Source organism: Leptopilina heterotoma, unplaced genomic scaffold (assembly GCF_015476425.1).
Source record: "Leptopilina heterotoma isolate Lh14 unplaced genomic scaffold, ASM1547642v1 Lhet_160, whole genome shotgun sequence".
Classification (NCBI taxonomy): domain Eukaryota; kingdom Metazoa; phylum Arthropoda; class Insecta; order Hymenoptera; family Figitidae; genus Leptopilina; species Leptopilina heterotoma.
In genome coordinates this window covers 406406-429211 of record NW_025110875.1, presented here as the reverse complement: position 1 = coordinate 429211, position 22806 = coordinate 406406, and the positions used below count along the sequence as shown (strand labels likewise).

The following is a 22806-nucleotide window of genomic DNA, read 5'->3' as shown; positions in this document are numbered from 1 at the left end:
GTTCTGTTTTCCACAGTTTGCAAAGTGTTTTCTATTGTCAGAGTGCCAGGAATATTAATAAAATAAAGAAAATTTTAAAGAGTAGAATTGAATAAATTTGTTCGGTTACATAAAATATTGTAGATAATCAAAGTGAAATAATGACATGTATTGAAAAATAAACTGTCTCTTTGTTTACTTATTAAGTTCAATTAGTGAAGGAATTGTGAAATTTTGTAAACATAACCACGTGTGCGATGTTTTATACTTATATACCTTATATATTTTAATATTTTTTATAAATAACTAATATAATTGAATTGAAAAATTAATTCTTTGAATAGGAATTTGGAAAAACGAGGTCGATAAAGTGAAATATTAAAGTATGTCCCTAATCCAAGAAATACTAATAAAAAGTTTAACACATTTTTACTGTTAAAAATATTCGTACTTAAATTAAGTGCAAAACGTATTCGTGACTTTTTCAAATTCATTTTTTACTTTTAAAATAAAATGAATTCTTAATGTTTAGAAAAGTTTAAATAATTGTAATACAATATAGTTTACTTTAAAAAATTAAGTTCAAATTATTTTTGTTTTTAGGTTATGTTTATGACCCTTAGTTTTCTAAACTTTGCAAATCTGAAAACTATATTCAAAATAGTCTGCAGTCTTCATATCGTAACCTAATTTTTTAAGGGGAGACCCCACCTTTATCGTTAAAAAATATTAAAAACTGTAAGAGAAGATCGATTTTTAATATTCAAATCTTTAAATTTTGCCGAAATGTCGGAAGTCTTGAACCTTTATTTTTCTCCAATTTGATGCTCTGAGTCGAAAAAACATAGTTAAAATTGACGATTACCTCATTTTCATGGTAAAAAAACTATAAAAATTATGGCTTTTTGCATTTATTTCGGTATATATATAAAAAGTATACCATAAAAGCTTCGGACTATGATTTTTATGGTTTTTACCACGAAAATGAGCTAAATGTCAATTTTAACAATGTTTTTTAATAATAGCATCAAATTATGTAAATATACACAATTTGGAAAAAAATAAAAGATTTAAGGCTTTCGAAATTTCGGCAAAATTTAAAGATTTGAATATTAAAAATCGATCTTCTCTTACAGTTTTTAATATTTTTAACGAAAATTTTTTTTCCATGCATATTTTACCATTCTAAACAACTTCTCGCATGGATTTGCAATAATATGCAAATAGGTCAAAAGAAAAAAATTCTAACCTCTTCAAAAATTAAAATTGAATATTTTTGACCATCTTATATGTTTTCAGGTTAAAAATTATGCAAGAAAAAAAATATTACCTCGTTTAATAATTTTATTTTAAAGAGGTCAAAAAAAAGTTGGGGTCTCCCCTTAATTATTTCGCTTAAATGGAATTTTCAACAACAAAAGCTACTATTTCTATTTTTTTTAGAACTTCCACTATTTTTTTTATTCAAAAAAATAAATTATTTAACAAAATTTTTATACAATTCTTCACAATAATTCAATTACTTTCACTGATAATAACATTTTTCATGAAAATACAATTTTTAAAAAAAAATTTGGATAAAATTATAAGCAAGAAATCAATTATTTTCGTAAATAATAAAACTTATTATCGAAGAATTTCAATTATTTTTTTAATTCTAAATTAATTAATCGAAAAATTCAATTATTTTCACAAATATAAAGTTTTTCACAAAAAATTCAATTATTTAAAATAAAATTTTCATAATATTTATTATATTTTAAAAAAATTAATTATTAAAAACAATGTTTATAAAATTCTTATGGAGAATTCAATTATTTTCAAAAATTACAAAATTTTTCACAGAAATTCAATTATTTTTAAACATTTCAATTAAATTTTTCACAAATAATCAATTTTTATAAATAATAAAATTCTTCTAAGAAATTTAATTATTTTTGAAAATTTTAATAAATTTCTTTGCTACTATTCAATTGTTTTCATAAATAATAAAATTCAACGCAGGATTTCAATTATTTTTAATACAATTTTACAGGAATTGCTTTTCGAAATAATTGAATTTTGAGAAAGGTTTCAAATTTAAATCTTTGGAAAATATAAAATTTTCTTACCTTTAAATAATAATTGTGTAGAATTAATGTTTTTAAAAAAGTTTAATTGAATTTTTGTTTAAACTAGTTGAAGTTTTTATTTTCTATTATATATTTAATTAAAGAATTTTCGAATAATCGAAATTTCGTAAAATTGAATTGTTTAAAAATGTTTAAAAATTCAATTATCTTTATATAAATAATAATTTATTCTTCTCCGAAATTCAATTATTTTCAAACATTTTAATCAAATTCTTGTAAAAATTTGAATTATTTTCAGAAATGTTTCTCAATTCCATGATTTTTAATATTTACTATTTTAATAAAATTTTTCGAAACAATCCAATTTTTAAAAAAAAAATACTGATAAAATTCCACTCAAAAATTTAATTATTTTTATAAATAATATATATTTCACAGAGATTCAATTATTTTCATAAATAGTAAAATTTTTTACAGGGATTGAATTATTTTCCATAAATAATCTAAATTCTTTTTAGAAATTCCATTATTTTTATAAATAAACTTTCAAAAAAGATTTTTAAATAATTTTGGTAATTAAATTTTCGAAATATACAATTAAGAAAATTTTGAATAATTCAAATTTTGTAAAATTTAATTAAAAATAAATGATTTTTTCTCAAGTATTTTATTACAATTTTTGAAAATCAACTTTTCAAGAATTACAAATTTACAATTGCCAATTTTGAAAATAAGTGAATTTTCTTAGAAATTTTAATGTTAAATCTTTAAATAATGTAAATTTAAACATAAAAATTAATGAAAATTAGTTTCTGAAAATTATATTAAAATATTTTTGAAAAAAGTAATTAGTAGAATTTTTTTCATTCTATTTTTTTTAAATACAATTATTTTCAATATTTTCAATTACATATTTCCGAAAATTCAAATAGGGGAGAGTAGTCAGGGTTGGACATAGTTTTAACTTTTCTTCATAACTTCCCCTGAAGGACAAATTTCGCGATTTTTCGCATATTGTTAGAAAGATCTATACTCAAATGCAATATTTTTGCTGAACATTGTAAAAAAAATTTGACCAAAAGTATCGGAGTTATAAGCAATTTTAAAAAAAGTAGTCAGGGTTGAGCCACTGTAGAAAGATCAATTCTTTTGAAATATTTTTAAAAAATATATTTTAATAACTTTTTAAAAAACTTTTTTTTTAAATGGACAGTTACAGTTACAATAATAATTATAAAAAATTGAATAGTTGGTTAGGGTTTTGAGCTCAAATTTTGTTTGTCCTCTATCCACTTTCTTATTGAAAATAGAAAAGACATAATTCACTGTATGTCACTTGATTTTACTTTAAAATCAAAGAGTTTTACTTTGAAAATTTCCTCCAGTTAGAGAAAATTTAATTACCGTTTCTAGCTATCGTCTGTACTTTGAATTTTTAAAAATAAGATCGAGGGTAAATTTGTTATAAATAAAACAAATTGCACTAAATTTTACGAAAATTTATGTATCTAAATAGTAAATACTGATATTTCTGACTGGCAAGGAACACTGAAAAAAATTCGGTCGAAATCTTTAACTACTATTACCTAGTTGAGTTGAAAGTTGTCAAATTAATTACTTTTTTAGTTTTACTAACAATTTTTGTGTAGTTGATTTTACTACTTTGAATATAGTTGAAGAATAATAGTTTATATAACTAAAAAAAGTAGTTAAATTGCAAAAACAACTACAAAATCTAATTACATCAACTAAATTCTTAGTTCTTTTTACTACTTTCGGTAGTAAATATAAATTTTTAAATTCAGTTGAGGACCTATTGAATCACTCAGGGTAGTTAAAAAGTAGTCAAATCTACTAGTTTTTTTTTTGAGTGAATAATTAATGGATTATTATTTTCAGGGGCAAATTGATATTTTGCAAAAATGTTAACACCACGCTTTGAGTTGACACAAACAGAAGATGAAGTGCTTGTAGTCATTCATGCCCCTTACGCGAATATTAAAGATACCGAAGTGCACGTTGAGGGATGTGACTTCAGATTCTTCTCTAATCCATATTACCTTAGGTATTATATTTAATATAATAACATTTATAAATAAAGACCAGCAAAAACAAACACTTTTCTACATCATTTTCACTACAAATAATTCTGGTCAACAACAAAAATACATCTTTTAATATAATATATTATATATAATTTTGAATTTTATGCCTAATTGAATGAAATTGTAATTCAATATATGAAATTTATTTATTTTTATTATATATTGTAGTTAAAATAAAGATTATAATAACTGTTATAATATTTACATCCGATTTCATTAAAAATTGATCATAATTTTACAAGACCCTTTACGGATTTAATTATTAGTCATTTTTTAGGTTGTTTGTCATGTATTCAATTCTTTTTTGTTTCCTCAAAAAGTTTTGTTTTGTCAAAACTTTTCAATTGTAAGTTTCGTTTAATTTCAATGTCTCTTGACTTCAGGAACTCAAGAATCGTGTTTATATCATTTTTCGAAGGTATACGTAATTAAATACTTGAAAAACTACCTAAACAGTTACTGATGATTAATAGGACACGTAATATTATTTTTTTTGATAAGAATTCCTATTGTTATAATAGACTAAATCTTCCTGGAAAAATAGAAGAAAATGATGCATCGACAGGAAGTTATGACTGTGAGAAAGGAGATTTTTCCATGCGATTTTCAAAAATTAATAAAGGAGAACATTTTGAAAATCTCGATATGATAAGCAGTTTACTTTTACCATCAACACAGAAACAAGTACAAATTCCTAATATTGAAGTCATCAGTATGTATCATTGTTTTGTTTGTCTGCAACTCGAAATATTATTAACTTCATGCTTTAAAATTTTTCATACTTAAATGACTCCGAATTTTTTGCCCCATTACTTCACTTCTTCAGGGCTCGAAATAGGTCCGTAAATCCTGAAAAAGTCCGTAACTTTGCTTCAAGTCCGTAAAAGTCCGTTTTTTTGAAAAAAGGTCCGTAAAGTCCGTAATTTTATTCAAAAAGAATAAAAGGTTCGTAAATTGTACGATATAATTTTGAGAATTTTAGAGAAACTACAAATGATTGCAGAAATTCAATTATTTTTAAAAGTAATAAAATTCTTCGCAAAAATTCAATTATGTTCAAAAATTTTTTTTAAATTCTGGTCAAAATTTCAATTATCTTTAGAAATATTAAAATTCTTCTTCGAAATTCAATTATTTTTAAAAAATCTATAAAAAATGGTCAACATCTCAATATTTTGATAAATAAATAGCAAAATTCTTCGACAAAAATCAATTATTTTCAAAAATTTTAATAAAATTGATTTAAAAATTTCAATTATTTTCATAATTAACAAATATTTATCACACGAATTCAATTATTTTCTAAAGTAACAAAATTCAATTATTTTCAAAAATTTTAATAAAATCCATTGCAAAATGTCAATTATTTTCAGAAGTAATAAAATTCTTCGCAGAAATTCAATTATGTTCAAAAATTTTTATCAATTCTCGTCAAAATTTCAATTATCTTTAGAAATATTAAAATTCTTCTTCGAAATTCAATTATTTTCAAAAAATCTATAAAAAATGGTCAACATCTCAATTATTTTGATAAATAAATAGCAAAATTCTTCGACAAAAATCAATTATTTTCAAAAATTTTAATAAAATTCATTAAAAAAAATTTCAATTATTTTCATAATTAACAACATTTATCACACAAATTCAATTATTTTTTAAAGTAATAATATTCAATTATTTTCAAAAATTTTAATAAAATCCATTGCAAAATTTCAATTATTTTCAAAAGTAATAAAATTCTTCTTAGGAATTCAATTATTTTCAATAGAATTTTATTCGAATTCCTCTAAAAAATTCAAATGTTAATAAAATTCGTTCAAAGAATTTAATTATTTAAAAATTTATTGATAAAATTTTTAATAGGAATTGAATTTCAAGAAACATTCAATTATTCAATAAATTATTTATTATTGTATTTAAATAATTGAATTCTGGTAGAATTTTCTCATAAACATTGATTTAAAAATAGATTTCAGTTAAAATCTTAGATTATAATAATTGAATTCTTTCGAAGAATTTCATTAAAATTTTAAAAATAATTGAGTGTTATCGAGACATTTTTTTAAAATTGTCTTAAAAATAATTGAATTTCCACCAAAAAAAATTTTATCAAAACTTTTCAAAATATTTGAATTTCTGCTAAAATTCTGATAATTTTGAAAATAATCGAATTGTTGCGAAGAATTTTATTAAGAATTTGGAAAATAATTGAATCTCTCCAAAGATTTTTATTATTTTACAAAAATATTTAAATTCTTGCGAAAAATTTTATTAAAATTTCTGAAAGTAATTGAAGATTTGCTAAGAATTTTGTTATTTTTAATTTATGCCAAGAATTTTATTAAAATTTTTAAAAATAATTGTATTCCAGTTAATTTTTTACAAGAATTTAATTATTTTTGAAAATTTTAATAAAACTCTTCGCAAGAATTCAATTATTTTCATAAATAATAAAATTCAATGCAGAATTAGAATTATTTTATTTACTTTTAATACAATTTTAATCGAATTTCTCGAAAAATGTTATTATTCTTAAAAACTTTATTAAAATTCATTGATAGAATTCAATTATTTGAAAATTTGTTGATAACGATTTTTTATGGGAATTGAATTTTTAGAAACGTTCATTCAATAAATTATTTATTTGCATTTTTACATTTAAATTTGTATTTAAATAATTGAATTCTAGTAGAATTTTCTAATAAAAATTGATTTTCATTTCATAAAAATGAATTTCAGTTAAAATTTTAGATAATAATTGAATATTAAATGCAATAGAGCGTGCGAATTTTAAAAAATAATTGAATTTTTTTGAAAAAGTTTAATTGAGTTTTTTTAATATTATTTTTAGTTTCTATTTTCTAATATTTATTTAATTAAAGAATTTACGAATAATTGAAATTTCGTAAAATTAAATATTGTAAAGATATGAATTTGAAAATTGTCGAAGAACTTTTTCGAAAATTTAAAAAAATAATCGAAGAATTTTAGTTTTAAATTCTTAAAAATAATAATTGAATTGATTTGATTCGGCCTGATTCTATTTTTGTCAGTTGTTCCGTAAATGGTCCGTAATTTCTAATTTTTGGTCCGTAAAGTCCGTAATTTTAAATACTTTCACTGTTTCGAGCCCTGCTTCTTCGATCCACTATTTGAACTTTCTGCTTTAAAATTTTCCATACTTTAAAGTCTCCCAATTTTTTGCCTTATTACTTCACTTCTTCGATCTACTATTTGGATCGAAGATCGAATTACGAATTACTCACTAATTACGGATTCATTTGGAATTTTAAGTAATGCCTATTCTCTTTAAAGGTAACCCCGTAACAAATGAAACAGATTTACTGAAAGATAACGAAGCAGACGAAAAAGATGATAATGTTGATGACAATAACGCTGATGATGATGATGATGACGATGATGATGAATGGTTTATCCCACAAACTGTACCGAACGAAAATCCCTACGTCTCATTAAATAATTCCAAATATGGCTTTGCAAATAAAATATCTCGAGCACTAGATGCATTTGAGGTAAGAATTATTCAACTCCCTTTATTACAATAAATTCCCTCACTAACATAACCGAAAATCAGGAATCATGGTTAGCGGAAATAATCGATCTTCCTCGACCCGACGAAACGCCAGTAAATCTCCGCAGGAATCTCAGAGAAAAACATGAATCAAGTAGTTTTAATGTTGTGCATTACATAGCAGAATATTTGGAACCAGAACAAATCGAAGATTGTATTCAATTTAAAGCCGAATGGGAAGTTATCAGTGAGAAAGATGTGGTTTTCAGTGAGAAAGAAGTTGATATTTTGAAGGAATTACCAAACAAAGAATACCTATTGGACGATAAAGAAATTTTAAACGTTAGTTTAGGTCTCGTTGATATACTCTTTGGATTTTGCTACAATCATAGAACAACATTAGGCGAAAGTACTGTTGAAAGTGGATGGACGGTTGCTAAACTCAGTTCTTCTTTATCTTGGTTTGAGGTATAGAAAAATTGTTTACCAGGTTTAAATTATTTTTTCTCATCTCTTTGAACTTGTTTTTTTATTAAAAAACTTGTTTTTATTCAGACTTTTGGGAAACTTAAGGATGTTCTGATTGCATGTATTAGACGATCTTTATGTTTTCCCTTGTTCAGAAATTGGAATCTCTCCTTGAAAGTAATTGAGGACATTAAACAAGTGTTGAAACTTGGTATGTACATGAACTATTTTTGATAATTTAAAAAAACGAAACTGATAATTTAAAAATATTATATTCAAATCTGCAATTTTATTAGGAAAGAAGTTTGTTGTTAAATGTCTGTGTGAAATTTACACTTTCTTTAATTCTTCCTGTGAACCAAGATACGTTCTCAATCAACTTTACATAAAGGATTATTTAATTTGGATTCAACAGTCACAAAATTCAGTATTTGAATTTCTTCTCAAAGAACTAAATGAGGTTAGTCTTAATTAGTCTTACTTTAGCAAAAAGGAAGAAAATGAATATGAATTACGTTGTTTTTAATTTCTGCAGGTGAATTTGAAGAAAGAGGAAATTGGTTTTGATTTGGTTTCATTGGAAACTTCAGCATATGATATTTATGCCAATGATTTGATTATCGAAAATACTAAGACAAGCGATGGTGATTTAATGACTAGTTTCAGTAATATGGCATTAAACAAAAAACCAATTACCCCGTACGTATAATTATCGTTTACTACCTATTGGCATAAATCTTACATTTAAAATTTGTTATAATTATTGCTTCAGGGTTGTTTCTGACAGTGACGATACTGATTCGGATTCAGATTCTGATTCAACAACGTCTTCCAGTAGTAATAACAGTGATTGCAATTCGGCCAGCAATTTGAGTAATCAGAGCAAAAAACATGAGAGCAGCAGTAAAAGTTCGGAATCTTTAGATTCAGACGATCATAGTGAACCAAGAGATGCCTAATTTTAAATGAACAAAGTTTATACACTATATCTACTATCAATTTATTATTGACATTTCATTTATAAAAGTGTTGTTATTTTTGATAATTATATTTGAATATAAAATATAAAGTATTCTTTAATAGAAAATTATTAATAAAATGGTTATTTTTAAATTTTTGACTATATTGATTCACATGTATCCCTTACCCAATACTTCACACCATCCACCCAAATACATTCTTTACCCATTCTTACTTTTACTCCTATCTTTGCTGTCAGTTTTTCCACTCGAGACGGCCGATAATTTCTTTAATAAACCCCTAAAGTAAAAATGTGCAAAACATCTGCAGAGTTAAATAAAATAGGAAGTTTTAGGAAAAGAAAATCATAAGTTTCTTTGAACAATTTAACCTTAAAAACCTAAATAAATAAACGGTTAAACATCTCATACGCTAATTTTTTTTATGGAAAACATAAAAAGTACAGTATCAGATAGTAAATTTTTGCTTATTTCACATTTCTTTATTATTTATTTCACAATGACAAATACAAATTCATAGTTTAAATTCCAACCGTAGACACCAAATGTATTGGGTGTAGAGTTGAGGCGCATGATTATTCCCCAAATGTCATTTGACCGAATTGCATTTATCCGAACTGTTATTTTAACGAAATGTCACTTTTGCGAAACGCCATTTTTACGAATTGCCACATTTGCGAAAAGTCATTTTTGCGAAATATCATTTTTACAAATTATCATTTTTACGAATCGTTATTGTTCCGAAACGTCATTTTTTCGAATTGTAATTTTCACGAAATACCATTTTTGCGAATTGCCATTTTTACGAGTTGTCACTTTTGCGAATTGTCATTTATGCGAACTGACATTTTTTCGAATTGTCATTTTTACGAATTGTCACTTTTGTGAATCGACATTTTTACGAATTGTCACTTTTGCGAAAAGTCATTTTTGCGAAATATCATTTTTACGACTTGTCATTTTTACGAATCTTTATTGTTCCGAAATGTCATTTTTTCGAATTGTCATTTTTTTACGAAATGTCACTTTTGTGAATTGCCATTTTTACGAATTGTCACTTTTGCGAAAAGTCATTTTTTCGAATTGCCATTTTTGCGAATTGTATGTATATATATATAGATTTACTATAGCAATTTTTGCAAAATTGACAATTCGCAACAGTGACATTTCGTAAAAATGGCAGTTCGCATAATGACAATTCGTAAAAATGATATTTCGCAAAAGTGGCAATTCGTAAAAATGGCGATTCACAAAAGTGACAATTCGTAAAAATGACAATTCGGAACAATAACGATTCGTAAAAATGACAATTCATGAAAATGATATTTCGAAAAAATGACTTTTCGCAAATGTGGCAATTCGTAAAAATAGCGCTTCGCAAAAGTGACATTTTATTAAAATAATAGTTCGGATAAATGCAATTCGGTAAAATGACAGTTCGGTCAAATGACATTTTGGGGAATAATCATGCGCCTCTGTAGAGTTTAATGCAATAATCTAATTTGGGGTATAATTAATTAAATATATATAGCTTCAATGAAATAAATTTGAAGAAGCTTTCTAAGAGATAGAAACTGTTTAAAAATGTATGTCCTTAATCGTACTTGAAATGGTAAAAATTAATAATTTATTCTACAAATATAAAAATCCATCTAAAACATATACAGGTAAATGGAAACAAAGTTTGTTTAGTAAAATATACATGTTACTCCACAATTTGTCGTATAGTCATACAATCAACTTCGTCGATTTTTAAAGTATTATTTTTAATATTTATATCCTCTTCCAACTGGATTTGAATTTTGAACATAGAACGCATACAGGTTTGAGCCTAAAACAAATTAGAATTCATAAATTTCTTGCATACATTTGCAAAAAAGATAAAAAAGAAATTTTTGTATAAGGAACTAGACTATAAAGCCATCTTTGCTTGGGACATCCTTTAACCAGACAGAGTTGTTCTAAGAATGTCCTAAAGACAACCCATGTCCCTTGCAGAATCGTACTCTTTTGAGGTTTATAGAAAATTTCCACCTTCCTCGTAAAAATAAATATAAAACGGTTCTGCTGAATATAATTTTTATTGGGGTCCAGGCCGAAATATTCGTTAAATTTGAAAATCCTTTAATGCGATACAAATACGTAAATTTAGAACTCACCTCACATAATTTTCTTTGAAGTTCAGTAACTATTTTTCTCTGATCAACAGCTTCTGAAACTAATGATCCATCGTAAACATCATAAAGAGAAACTGGACCATTTTTCTGACTACAATTGTTTAAATGTGTAAAAACTAGAGCCATTGAATCTTCTTTCTCTGCAATTGTTTTCTCCAACTTTCTGATTTGGGCACCAAGGGTCTTTGTTTGACAAATAATCTAAGAATTCATATTCAACATTACTAATTAAATTCAATATAATTTATAATTATCTTCTATTATTAATCGTTTTAATTTCAATTATAGTCTACGAATTAGTATGTTAGCTTTCTGACATCTAAACCAATCCGTATAGTTAGGACCTTACGGCAACTGCAACTTACTAGATTTTTCAGTTTGGACAGCAGAATCTTCTACCTTTATTCCTAACGAAATTAATAATAAGTTAATTATTAAGAACTTACTTCTGAATGCTCATGCTCTAACTTAATCTTTGCTTCACTAGTTTGTTCGATTCGTCTCCTCAAAGCATCGTCTGTTAATTGCTTTTGTTTACATAAATCATCAGCGGCGCGTCTCAAACTTTTGTCTATATAATTTCGCAAAGTGTATGTCGTATTTATTTCTTTAGTACCGTTTAAGAAAACTTCCCGCCATTGCATTTCCCATTCTTGTAAAGTAAACGGCCTGTAGAAAGAAAGCAAAAAAGTAAAAAACAATCAAGTAAGTATAAATTAAAATTGTACTGTTTCGGTGCTTGTTTCACACCGTTTCACACAATCTGTACAAAGGTGTGACACTTGTCTGGACTATTTTGTGCTGATACGACAGTCAATGTCTTACGTGTTGTGATTAAATTTTCCTTGGCGAACATTTTGATCTAAACAACTTTCCTTGGAATTCAAATTTTCCTGATGAATTTTTAAATTATATTCTTTACCCTGAAGATCATGATTCATATGATATAAAATTGCCTTTAATTTTCTAACTTGTTCCAAAGATTGCTCATGTACTCGAAACAACAAATCTTTCATTCTCTGTATCAAATCATTTTCTTTATACAATTCCTTTTGTACATCATCATGAACTAAATCGATTCCAAGACGATGTTCCCTACAATCAATACGATTGATTTGAAAAAAAGTTTTTATAGTTCCAATTCTTAAGAATTTATTTTAAGGTAAAATTATCCATTTCTAGTATATGAAATCTTCAAAAACAAATTTAAAGCAAAATTTTCTTTTATTATACCTGGCGAAAAGACATTTTTTACAAATTAGATGAGCATTTTCAAATTCATTATTCAAAGTATTACAAATTCTTCTTATTGCAACGAGAAGAGCATCTATTTCAAGTGTAACATTCTTTTGAATTCGAAAAAGCTCGTCTTTCGAAAACTCGATATTTTTTAAATTTTCCTTTAAACGATAATCGGTTTCTTCTTTATTTTCCTTAATTAATTCTGCAGCAGATTCAGCAATACGTTTAACTTCAAAAATGAGGCGATCCGCTGAATTCCGTTGTGCTTTACTACATGATAATCTAAAAGAAATTATAGTTCAAAATATCAGCATTTTCAAAAAATTTCGAAAATATCAATTACTTAACAAAATTTCTATACAATTCTTCACAATAAATTAATTACGTTCACTAATAATAACATTTTTTATGGAAATTCAATTTTTAAAAAAATTTTTTGATAACATTGTAAAAGCAAGAATTTAATAATTTTCATAAATAACAAAACTTATCGAAGAATTTTAATTATTTTTAATGCTATTTTAAATTAATTAATCGAAAAATTTAATTATTTTTACAAATAAAATTTTCTACAAGAATTCAATTATTTAAAATAAAATTTTCATAATATTCATTATATTTCGAAAAAATTAATTATTTAAAACAATGTTTATAAAATTCTTATAAAGAATTCAATTATTTTCAAAAATAACAAAATTTTTCACAGAAATTCAATTCTTTTTTAACATTTTTTAATAAAATTTTTTTCAATATTTAAATTACTTTTATAAATAATAAAAAATTCTTCTGAGGAATTTAATTATTTTTGAAAATTTTAGTAAAATTTTTTGCAAGTATTCAATTATTTTCGTAAATAGTAAAATTCATCGCAGGATATCAATTATTTTTATTACAATTTTACAGGAATTGCTCAAAAAATTTAATTATTCTTGAAAATTTAATTTCAATTCCTCGAAAAAATCTATTATTTAAAAAAATGTTTTTTTAATTCTCCTGAAGAATTCTTTCATTTCAATTTTCATTTTCAATCAATTTTCAATTTTCATTTTTCAATTTTCATTCAATTTTTTCTTCGAAATCCAATTATTTTAAAAAATTCTAGTAAAATCTTTCACAAGAATTCAATTTTTTTCATAAATAACAAAATAAATAACAAAATTTGTAAAATTTATGTAGTTTTAAAAACTTTTCGCAAATCAATGATTTTCAATATCTTTAATATTTTTAATATCTACTATTTTCATAAAATTTTCAAACAGAATTCAATTATTTAAAAAAATTTTTGTTTAAATCTTCCTAAAATTTTAATTCTTTTCATAAATAATAAAATTCTTCTCAGGAATTCAATTATTTTTGAAAATTTTAATAAAATTCTTCGCAACTTTTCAATTAATATCATAAAAAAATAAAATTCATCGCAGGATAAATTAATTAATTTTAATTCCTGGAAGAAATCAATTATTTAAAAAAAAAATTTTCTAATTCTTTAGAATAACTTAATTATAAAATAATTATAATTTTTCTCAGGAATTCAGTTATTTACTTATTTTCAAATATTTAAATAAAATTCTTCGTAAGAAATCAATTATTTTAAATGCAATTTTAATTAAATTTTTTTGAAATAATTTAATTATTCTCTTAGATTTTAATAAAATTCTTCCCAAGAATTTAATTTATTTACATAAATAATTCTTCGAAAGAATTCAATTATGTCGACAAATTACAAAATTATTTCCGAAGTTTCAATTATTTTTAGGCATTTTAATAAAATTCTTTGCAAAATTAAATTATTATTTTCATAAATAACAATATTCATCACAAGAATTCAATTATTTCTAAAATTAATAAATCTTTTCTTGGAAATTCAATTATTTAAAAAAATTCTAACAAAATCGTTGGCAAGAATTCAATTATTTTCATTAATAATAAAATGCTTTCTAGGAGTTGAATTATTTTCAAAAAAATTGAATACCACATAGACGTTCGATTATTGTCAAAAATTTTAATTGAATTCTTTGTAAAATTTAATTTCTTTCAAAAACTTTTCGCAATTCAATGAACTTCAATATCTACTATTTTTATAAAATTTCCAAACAGAATTCAAAAATTATTTCAAAAATTTTTGTAAAAATCTTCGTAAGAACTCAATTCTTTTCATGAATAATATACAAATTTCTCATGAATTCAATTATTTTTCAATTCTTTTCATGAATAATAAAAAGTTCTCAGGAATTCAATTATTTAAATTAGAATTTTCATAAAATTCTTCTCAAGAATTAAATTATTTTGATAAATATTTAAATTCTTTGATAAATAATAAAATTCGTTGCAGGAATTTGATTTATTAGCAGGATAAGAAAGAAGTAAATATTTTTGATGAAAATTAGGTAAAAGTCAGGAAAATAAAATATAGAATGGAATTTTTGTCAATTTTGCGAAGTGTCTAAAACGAGTTTTTTGGTCGTGAAGTTTAATTTTTCGATAGCTACTTTTTTTACTACTTTTTTTTTAGTTTGAAAGCTACTTTTTTTAAATTAATTATCGAGTGCGAAGTCTGAATATGGCAAATTTATAACCTGTGTTCGTTGTTACTTATCCATTCTTCTTTAGTAAATTTAAGAGTAGAAGATGAATTGTTAGCTACTCTATTATTTAAACTCAAATTCATTTTGAATGTAATTTCTAATTTTGTTTATAGAAAAAAAACCTTAAAATTTACGAGTAGAAATTGAAAATTTAGGACATGGCAGATTTCCAAACAGTTTTGTCAATAACATTGTTACTATAGAAATCAACACTGAAAATTAATATGTGTACACATAGATAGCATTCATAATTTTTTAAAAATAAAAATGTGAAAAGATTCAAAAATTCTTCAAATTCTTGAATCTTATTGAAGATAATAAAAATAACAACTAAATAGTTTAAATTAATAATGTACTTTCTAACCTCGTCCTAAATAAAATCTTAGGAGTATAATTATTTCTTTTTGAAAAAATTATTCTTCTAATTGCTTCTAGTTGTTATTTACAATATTTATTTATCTTATTCGTCTCATTTTATCATAAAAAATTAACTGTAGAACGAAAATATGATTTTTAACTAACCCTTTAACGAAAAATTTTTGGTTAAAATTAAAATGTATCAATGAAGTAATAATATCTTAAATGCTTTAGAAAATAATAAATTTTATTTGCTTATTGTTACAATATTCATGTATAAATAACGTGTCGCCTAATAATTATCAATAATATTGAAATAATTTTGTAAATTGAAATTTAGAGCAGTATTATCAATTACATGTTTCTGTAAATTTAATTTACAATAAGCTCATTAAAAAAAACCTACAATACTAAAATTATAAAATCAGTAGACTTGTTTTGTTATCATTTGCGCTAGTAATGACAACTGGTAATTTAATTTTAAAAAATTAATATTCGTACGACTTTATTACATAGAAATACATAATGTACATAAACTTATTCAATTAATAAATTTCATTTACTGTGAACTATTATTATAAACATTCAAATATTTTCAGAGGTTTTATTACAAATAAACTTATTACATTTTCTTTTGGTTTAGTAGCAAAATTCAATAGATATTATCATTTTTTTGACATTGCTATACCAAGTCCAAGTATACTGGCAATTCCTATAATAACGCCGCCAGCCACAGCCATGCCGACAAGTCCTTCTGAAAAACGAAAATTGAACAAAATTAACTTTTTATTTTATTATATTTATTATATTATGTTATCTGGGTAGTCACAAGTTTCAATTTATTAATTTCCCGGACATTTCCCTGATATTGAAATTATTTTCCCTGAATAAATTCTTTTTACAAGAAAATATGAAAGTTTATGGAAAATGAGTAAAATTTATGAAATTGAATAATTTCTAAAAATTACCAACTACAACCCTTTCAAAATTCGATTATTTTCTACAATTTTCAACTAAACTTCATTTCTAAATCAATTATTTTAAATAATTTTTCAAAAGTTCTTCTAGAATTCAATTATTTAAATACAAAAACTCATTTTTTTTTTATAATAATTGTAACTGTCCGTGTTTTTTTCTTAAGTTATTGAGTTTATCTTAATAAATATAAATGGTCAAAAATTTAATTCTTTTGTTAAGAATTAATTTCTAAAAAATAAATTATAATTTTCATAAAAATTGTGATTAAAAAATAGATTTTATGAAAATTCTTTTCCATAAGAAACTAAACAGTTTGTAACAAAAAAATATGATTGAAAACTTAAAATAAAGACAAGTTTTTTCCTTTATTTTATAAAAATCTTTTAATATATTCTCAATTTTATTTTCAATTAAAAATTTTAATTGACAAATCTAATGTTTTTATCTTCAAAGTAATAAAAAATTGAATTATTAATCAAAAATTTCGTTTACATTTATAATTGACTTAAAATTAGCCATTTTAAAAAACAAAATTCACTAGAATAATAAAAAATGTTGTAAATTACCTTTGTCCATTTTCTTTTTTATGAGTGTCTCTAAATGCTGAACTTGCTGATTGCCAGGTTCAATTTGTAAAAATGCTCTGACATAAGACAAAGCTTTCGTATATTCCTGCAATAAAAACAGCATTTAGAATTTCAATTTTCTCTTACTTTTTTTTCACTTTTTGAAGAATAAAATTTAAAACCAGTAGGTTTTAAATTTCATTCTTCAAAAAGTGAAAAAAAATATCAGTGCTTTATTTTTGTACATAAATTTCCAACTTATGTAATAAAAAATTAAAAAATAATAATAATTCATAAATACCTTTATTCTAGCATTTCCTATAGCTAAATAATAAAGGCAGTCACGCTTTCCGGTTTCCTCTTCGGGATGATTAAATAAATCCTCCAGGAGAATAATTCCTTTCCTTATGTCTGCTGGATACTTGCTTCGTACTAAACACCATGCATATTCAAACTGAACTTTCTGCGATACATTAGACGAACGTAAATTTTCATGATATGTACGTTCAAATTTCTGAAACATTAAAATCAAAATATTATTTCCTCTAGTTTTTATAGAAAACGAATTTTTATTTAATTTTAATTTTAATTTTTTGTATTTAACAATAATAATACAAGAAGCCAAAATGAATTTGAATATAAACTTTCTTTCGAAAAAATGAAAAATTTCGAAAAAAGGACGTTCATTGCATTTTAATTTAATTACTGTTTAATATAAAATAATTAACTCAAATAAATTTGATTAAAAGTATTTTTTTTGTAAAAAAATGTTAATAGAAATACAATGTATACAGAAATCCAGGTTCTTATTCGTTTCTCTACAAAAAATAAAATTCAAAAAATTCCAATTTAAAACTTTTTGAAATTTAATAATTTCTAAAAATTACAACTATAACCCTTTCAAAATTCGTTTATTTTCTACAATTTTTAACTAAACTTCATCTCTAAATTAATTTAATTATTTTTAAACGATAAAAGTTCTTCAATTATACACAATCGAAAAATTTCCAAATAAATGAAATTTGGTAGAAATCTTTTAAAAATAATTGAATTTTAGAGAAATATAAAAAAATAGTAAAAGTTTTTAAGAATTTCAATTATAAATATGAAAATGATTTCTCCGAAATTTTAATAAGTCGAAAAAAGTAAATTTTGAAATATTTTAATTCCATTTCTTCGAAGATAATTGAATTTTAAAAAATTATGGAAAAACAATTCAAAGAATTAGTTTTTTAATTGTTATGTAATTATTCGACAATAATTGAATTATCTTGAAAGAATTTTTATATAAGTTAACAAAAACTAATAATAAACCAATTTTGATTACAAATTTTGAACAATTTTGTTTTCTCCAAAATTTTAAAAATAATTCTAAAAAATGTTAATGTTATTATTTTTTTGTTTGTACTTGGATTTTCGGAAATTTTTAATTGAAAATAATTGAATTTTAAAAAATTAGATTGAAAAAAATTCTCAAAATTACTTTTTTCAAAAATATTTTAATATAATTTTCATTAATTTTTATTATTAAATTTACAGTTTAAGTTATTTTATCAAAATTTTTGAGAATTTCTAAATCAATTATTTTCAATAACTTTTCGAATGGTCTTTGAGAATTCAATTATTTAAATACAAAAAATTCAATTTTTTATAATAATTGTAACTGTCCATGTTTTTTTAACAAATGATTAAGATATAATAATTTAAAAAAAACAGAATAAAGAAATTATTAAAATTAATTTTTTTTAAATATTTTAAAATAATTTTTGAAAGATAACAGTTTCTTAATTAAAATCTTTTAAAAACAATTCAATTTTCGAAACATATTTGTAAAATAATCAAATTTTTTAAGAATTTTTTATTATAAATATGAACATGAATTTTCAAAAATTTTAATAAGTATAAAAAATTAATTTTTGAAAATTTTAATTTATTTTGTGCAAAAATAATTGAATTTAAAAAAATTCTAATAAAACAATTCTGAGAGTTAGTTTTTTAAAATTATTGTAATGTTATTTTTTCGAAAATAATTGAATTTTTGTATAATTTATAAAGACTAATTAATTTTATGAAGAATTTTAATTAAAAATTTTAAACAATTTGTTTTCTCGAAAATTTTAAAAAATAATTCTAAAAAATGTTAATTTTATTATTTTTTACATGTATTTGAATTTTCGGAAATTTTTAATTGAAAATATAGAAAATAATTGAATTTTAAAATATTAGAATGAAAAAAAGTTCTGAGAATTGCTTTTTTCAAAAATATTTTTAATATAATTTTCGGTATTCATTAATTTATATTATTAAATTTACATTTGAAGATTTTTTATTAAAATTTTAGAGAATTCAATTATTTTCGAAATTATAAATTAAAATTCTTTAAAAGTTGATTTTCAAAAAATGTAATAAATATTTTTTAAAAAAATCTATTATTTTCAATTAAATTTTACAAAATTTCAATTATTTAAAAATTTTATAATTACAGATATATTTAAGAAAAAATTAAATTGAAATTTCAAACAATTGAATTGGAAAATGAATTAAGATTAAAAATTAATTTTGTTTAAATTTTAGGAAACATTGAAATTCAAATCAATTGAATTTGATTCTCAAAAAGTGTAACAAAATACGGACATTTCTAAAAATTGTTACAGAAAAAATAAAAATAAATGAAAAAAAATGCAAAAGTTTAAACACCTGCTGTAAATTGTTACTTTGAAAATGTAAACATTTCTAAATAAAAAAATTAGTACCTGCAATGATTTCTACTCTAAATAAAACTATAAAAAATTTATTGACTTTTGACGCCCAAAATTAATTTATCCTCTTACGCCCCTGGATTTTGGTAAATATTGTTTAATACATAATTTTTATACAATAAGGAAAAACAGCTGACGTCATCGCAAAGGTAATGGAAAAATTAATTTTTTTTTCAAAGTAGACTGCAACTTGTACTAGATTATTAATTACAAATCATTTTTAATTTAAAAAAATATACGATCAAAATAAATTGATAAAAAATTGCACAAAATCGCGAAATATAGATAAGATAAAAAATTACAGTATTTCACTTTATAATGACAAATTATTCAATAATAAATTTAATCAAAAAAGAAACGAGAAAAAAATTATTGATCTAATATACTTTATTTTTCTTTATGAATAAAATCGATTTCACTTTTCCGTTTCTATCTACAAAACTATGAGTCATTGAACTTCAAAATTAAACATAAAAATTAAATTACTTACAAATTTAATCAGATTGCGTCAGAAATGTAATTTTTTTTCTACAGAAATGCAATGCAATAAATGAAAAAAAAGTGAAATAGAATTATAATTTTCTAGAAATATTGACAAATTCTAATAAAAACGAATTGATTATAGTTATTTGAGAAATTGTGTAAAATTATAGTAGTTTTTATATTTACTTATTTTTTACACCTTTAAAGAGAAATAGTAAAAAAAATTGACATTCTGTTTTGACGTGTATTTTTGTTAAGAAAATAAACATTACCTTTAAATCTTCCGAAGAAACAATTTCATCTAAAACATCTTCCATTATTCAAAGACAATAATATGGATTTCCATAAAAGCATAAGGTTAAAAATACTAAAAAATAAATTTTATATTTTTCAGGGAATAAATAGTAAAGAATCCAGTAATAACGGAAATACTTTATACTTAATAAAATGTTCAATATTTTTGTTACACACTTTCAAGACTGAGATAAATGATTAGCACTTAGTATTTAATTAGAAAAGTGTCTCTCTATGTGTTTAGTTATTTTATGGTTTAAAATTAAAGGTCTAAAGCCAGGTTCACAAGGTGGTAAAAGTTGCCATATTACGTCTGTTTCACTTGTGGCGTCACGACGCTACTGCGTGACGTCACATATCGAACTCGCCAATCTCAGGGCTCAACTGTTTTCAGCCCTGCAATTTTCAATATTGAAAACAGGCCTTGCGTTGACTTTAGTTTTGGTTGCCATAGCAATCAACACAATGCGCGCTGCGCGCATGCTTTTAAGACCTTTCGAAGAAGAAGAAGAAGAAGTGCTGAGAAGTGCTTTGCCGCTATTACCATGTGCTCTTAATCATCGTAGTGAAAGTGTGAAGTAAAAAATAATATTATTAAAAGTATCTTTATTTACGAGTTAAAACAATAAAGAAAAATGTCGAAACATACTGCTCATCGTCCTGGTGCTTTCAAACAAGTGAATAAAACTCATAAAACAGGCCGACATCGCAGCAAAGGCGCAATAAATAATGAGGTTAAAGGTAACATATTAAACGTATCTTTAAACATTTCTAATATCAATAATATTTCATGTCTAAATAAGAATGTCAATCTATTAAATTTCCCAAATATTATTTCACTCGTATAATTCATGAAAACTAATTTTTTTTCATAAATTATACACGTGGAGTACACATAACCCTATATTTACATTTTCATAAGAAAAAAAAACAATTGACTTAAAATATTTTCGTACTGACATTAATTTCACGTAATATTTCTGAATAATTGCACGTGAAAAATGCAAATAAAACATTAAATTAATAATTTACTTTTTTAATTCAATGAATACAAAAGTCATCGAATTAAAAAAAAACATTTGCCAGAGCATTTAAAAGAACGTGTTAAGAAAAAAATCTTAATATTTTTCAGATTAATTAAAAAATTTTTTTTTATTTTAAGAAAATATAGAGTCAAAAACATTTGAATGATAAACAAAAGAAAGGATTTGCAAGATAAAATTTATATGATAATTATAATTGCAAATTTTATATAAGAAAAATGTTCAGGAATTATAAAATAACTTAATCAAATATTATAAATTGGATATTATTTCTGGTAATAATTTAAAATATATAAAGTGTGAGCTAGTAAGGTTTTATCTGAGTCATCAAAATTTTGATAAGAATGTAAATTGTGAACCCCTACAAAACTAATTACTTTCTGTTTACAAACAGTATAAGGAAGAATCCAACTTACAATCAAAACAAACGTTAGTCCAATGTCATGATTTCATATTTTAAAAGAAAAAGATAAATTTAATTTTGAATTCGTTTTATTAGAAGGATAAAGAATCTAATTTTCGATAATTAAAAGTTTTATTTTGAATAATAATTACAATTTTTGTCAAGAGGAAATATTTATAAAAATTTAGATTTTTTAAATTTTTGCACATATTTCAAATAATTTTAATAAAAAAAAAGGTTTCTAAAAATTTTTAATTAGTTTACATTTCGTTAAATTTTAATAAATTTATATTTTTAATAAATCTAAACTTTAAGAATTCCATTTTATTATTTATTTTTTTAATAATTAATTAATATATTATTAAACTATTATTAAAATATTTAATACAATAAATGAAATTAAAAAAATTATTAATATAATTATTATTTATTTTTATCTAAATTGACTCTTGATTTCTATAATTCATATTATTTTTAATTCAGATCAAATACCTACAATTGATTTGAATTTCAATTTTTCCAAAAATTTTAAACATAATAACACAAACTTATTTTAATTTTTCTAGTGTGAAAAATAACTTTAGACAAATTGTTTAAAAAATTGTTTTTGAAAAAATTTGATAAGATAATTACATTTTTTTAAATATATCTATAATTAAACAATTTTTTAATAATTGAAATTTTGTCAAATGTAATTGAAAATAATAGATTTTTTTCAATTATTTTATTACAATTTTTGAAAATGAATTTTTAAAGAATTTTAATTTCTAATTTTGAAAATAA

General features: G+C 22.6%; 4 protein-coding genes across 6 annotated transcripts in view; 2 read left to right on the top strand and 2 right to left on the bottom strand.

Moving 5' to 3' along the window:
• Positions 1-3: 3 nt before the first annotated feature.
• Positions 4-9269, top strand: LOC122498866 (protein SHQ1 homolog). Of its 3 annotated transcripts, none has more exons than XM_043606849.1 (9): positions 4-231; positions 3951-4116; positions 4678-4868; positions 7472-7689; positions 7752-8156; positions 8244-8367; positions 8453-8616; positions 8692-8855; positions 8929-9269. In XM_043606849.1, the coding sequence occupies exons 2-9, from the start codon at positions 3974-3976 to the stop codon at positions 9113-9115; spliced, it is 1596 nt and encodes a 531-aa protein (XP_043462784.1). In that variant the 5' UTR covers positions 4-231; positions 3951-3973; the 3' UTR covers positions 9116-9269. The 3 variants fall into 3 exon arrangements, with proteins under 3 accessions (XP_043462784.1, XP_043462783.1, XP_043462785.1); XM_043606848.1 differs by having other exon boundaries at positions 5-362; XM_043606850.1 differs by lacking the exon at positions 4-231 and adding an exon at positions 3598-3881.
• A 1507-nt stretch (positions 9270-10776) lies between these two features.
• On the bottom strand, positions 10777-15306 carry LOC122498869 (tektin-1). The gene is made up of 6 exons (XM_043606852.1): positions 15132-15306; positions 12547-12837; positions 12139-12408; positions 11760-11982; positions 11296-11514; positions 10777-10967 (listed from the first exon to the last, which is right to left on the bottom strand). The coding sequence occupies exons 1-6, from the start codon at positions 15221-15223 to the stop codon at positions 10842-10844; spliced, it is 1221 nt and encodes a 406-aa protein (XP_043462787.1). The 5' UTR covers positions 15224-15306; the 3' UTR covers positions 10777-10841.
• A 417-nt stretch (positions 15307-15723) lies between these two features.
• LOC122498876 (mitochondrial fission 1 protein) lies at positions 15724-20760 on the bottom strand. Its single transcript, XM_043606865.1, has 4 exons — positions 20556-20760; positions 17343-17555; positions 17042-17147; positions 15724-16251 (listed from the first exon to the last, which is right to left on the bottom strand). The coding sequence occupies exons 1-4, from the start codon at positions 20598-20600 to the stop codon at positions 16163-16165; spliced, it is 453 nt and encodes a 150-aa protein (XP_043462800.1). The 5' UTR covers positions 20601-20760; the 3' UTR covers positions 15724-16162.
• Positions 20761-21064: 304 nt separating this feature from the next.
• Positions 21065-22806, top strand: part of LOC122498864 (pre-rRNA-processing protein TSR1 homolog) — a 179619-nt gene continuing 177877 nt past the window's right edge. Inside the window, exon 1 of the mRNA XM_043606842.1 lies at positions 21065-21318. Within this exon, the coding sequence (XP_043462777.1) occupies positions 21213-21318 (106 nt within the window). The 5' untranslated portion in view covers positions 21065-21212. The remainder of the gene's footprint in view (positions 21319-22806) is intronic.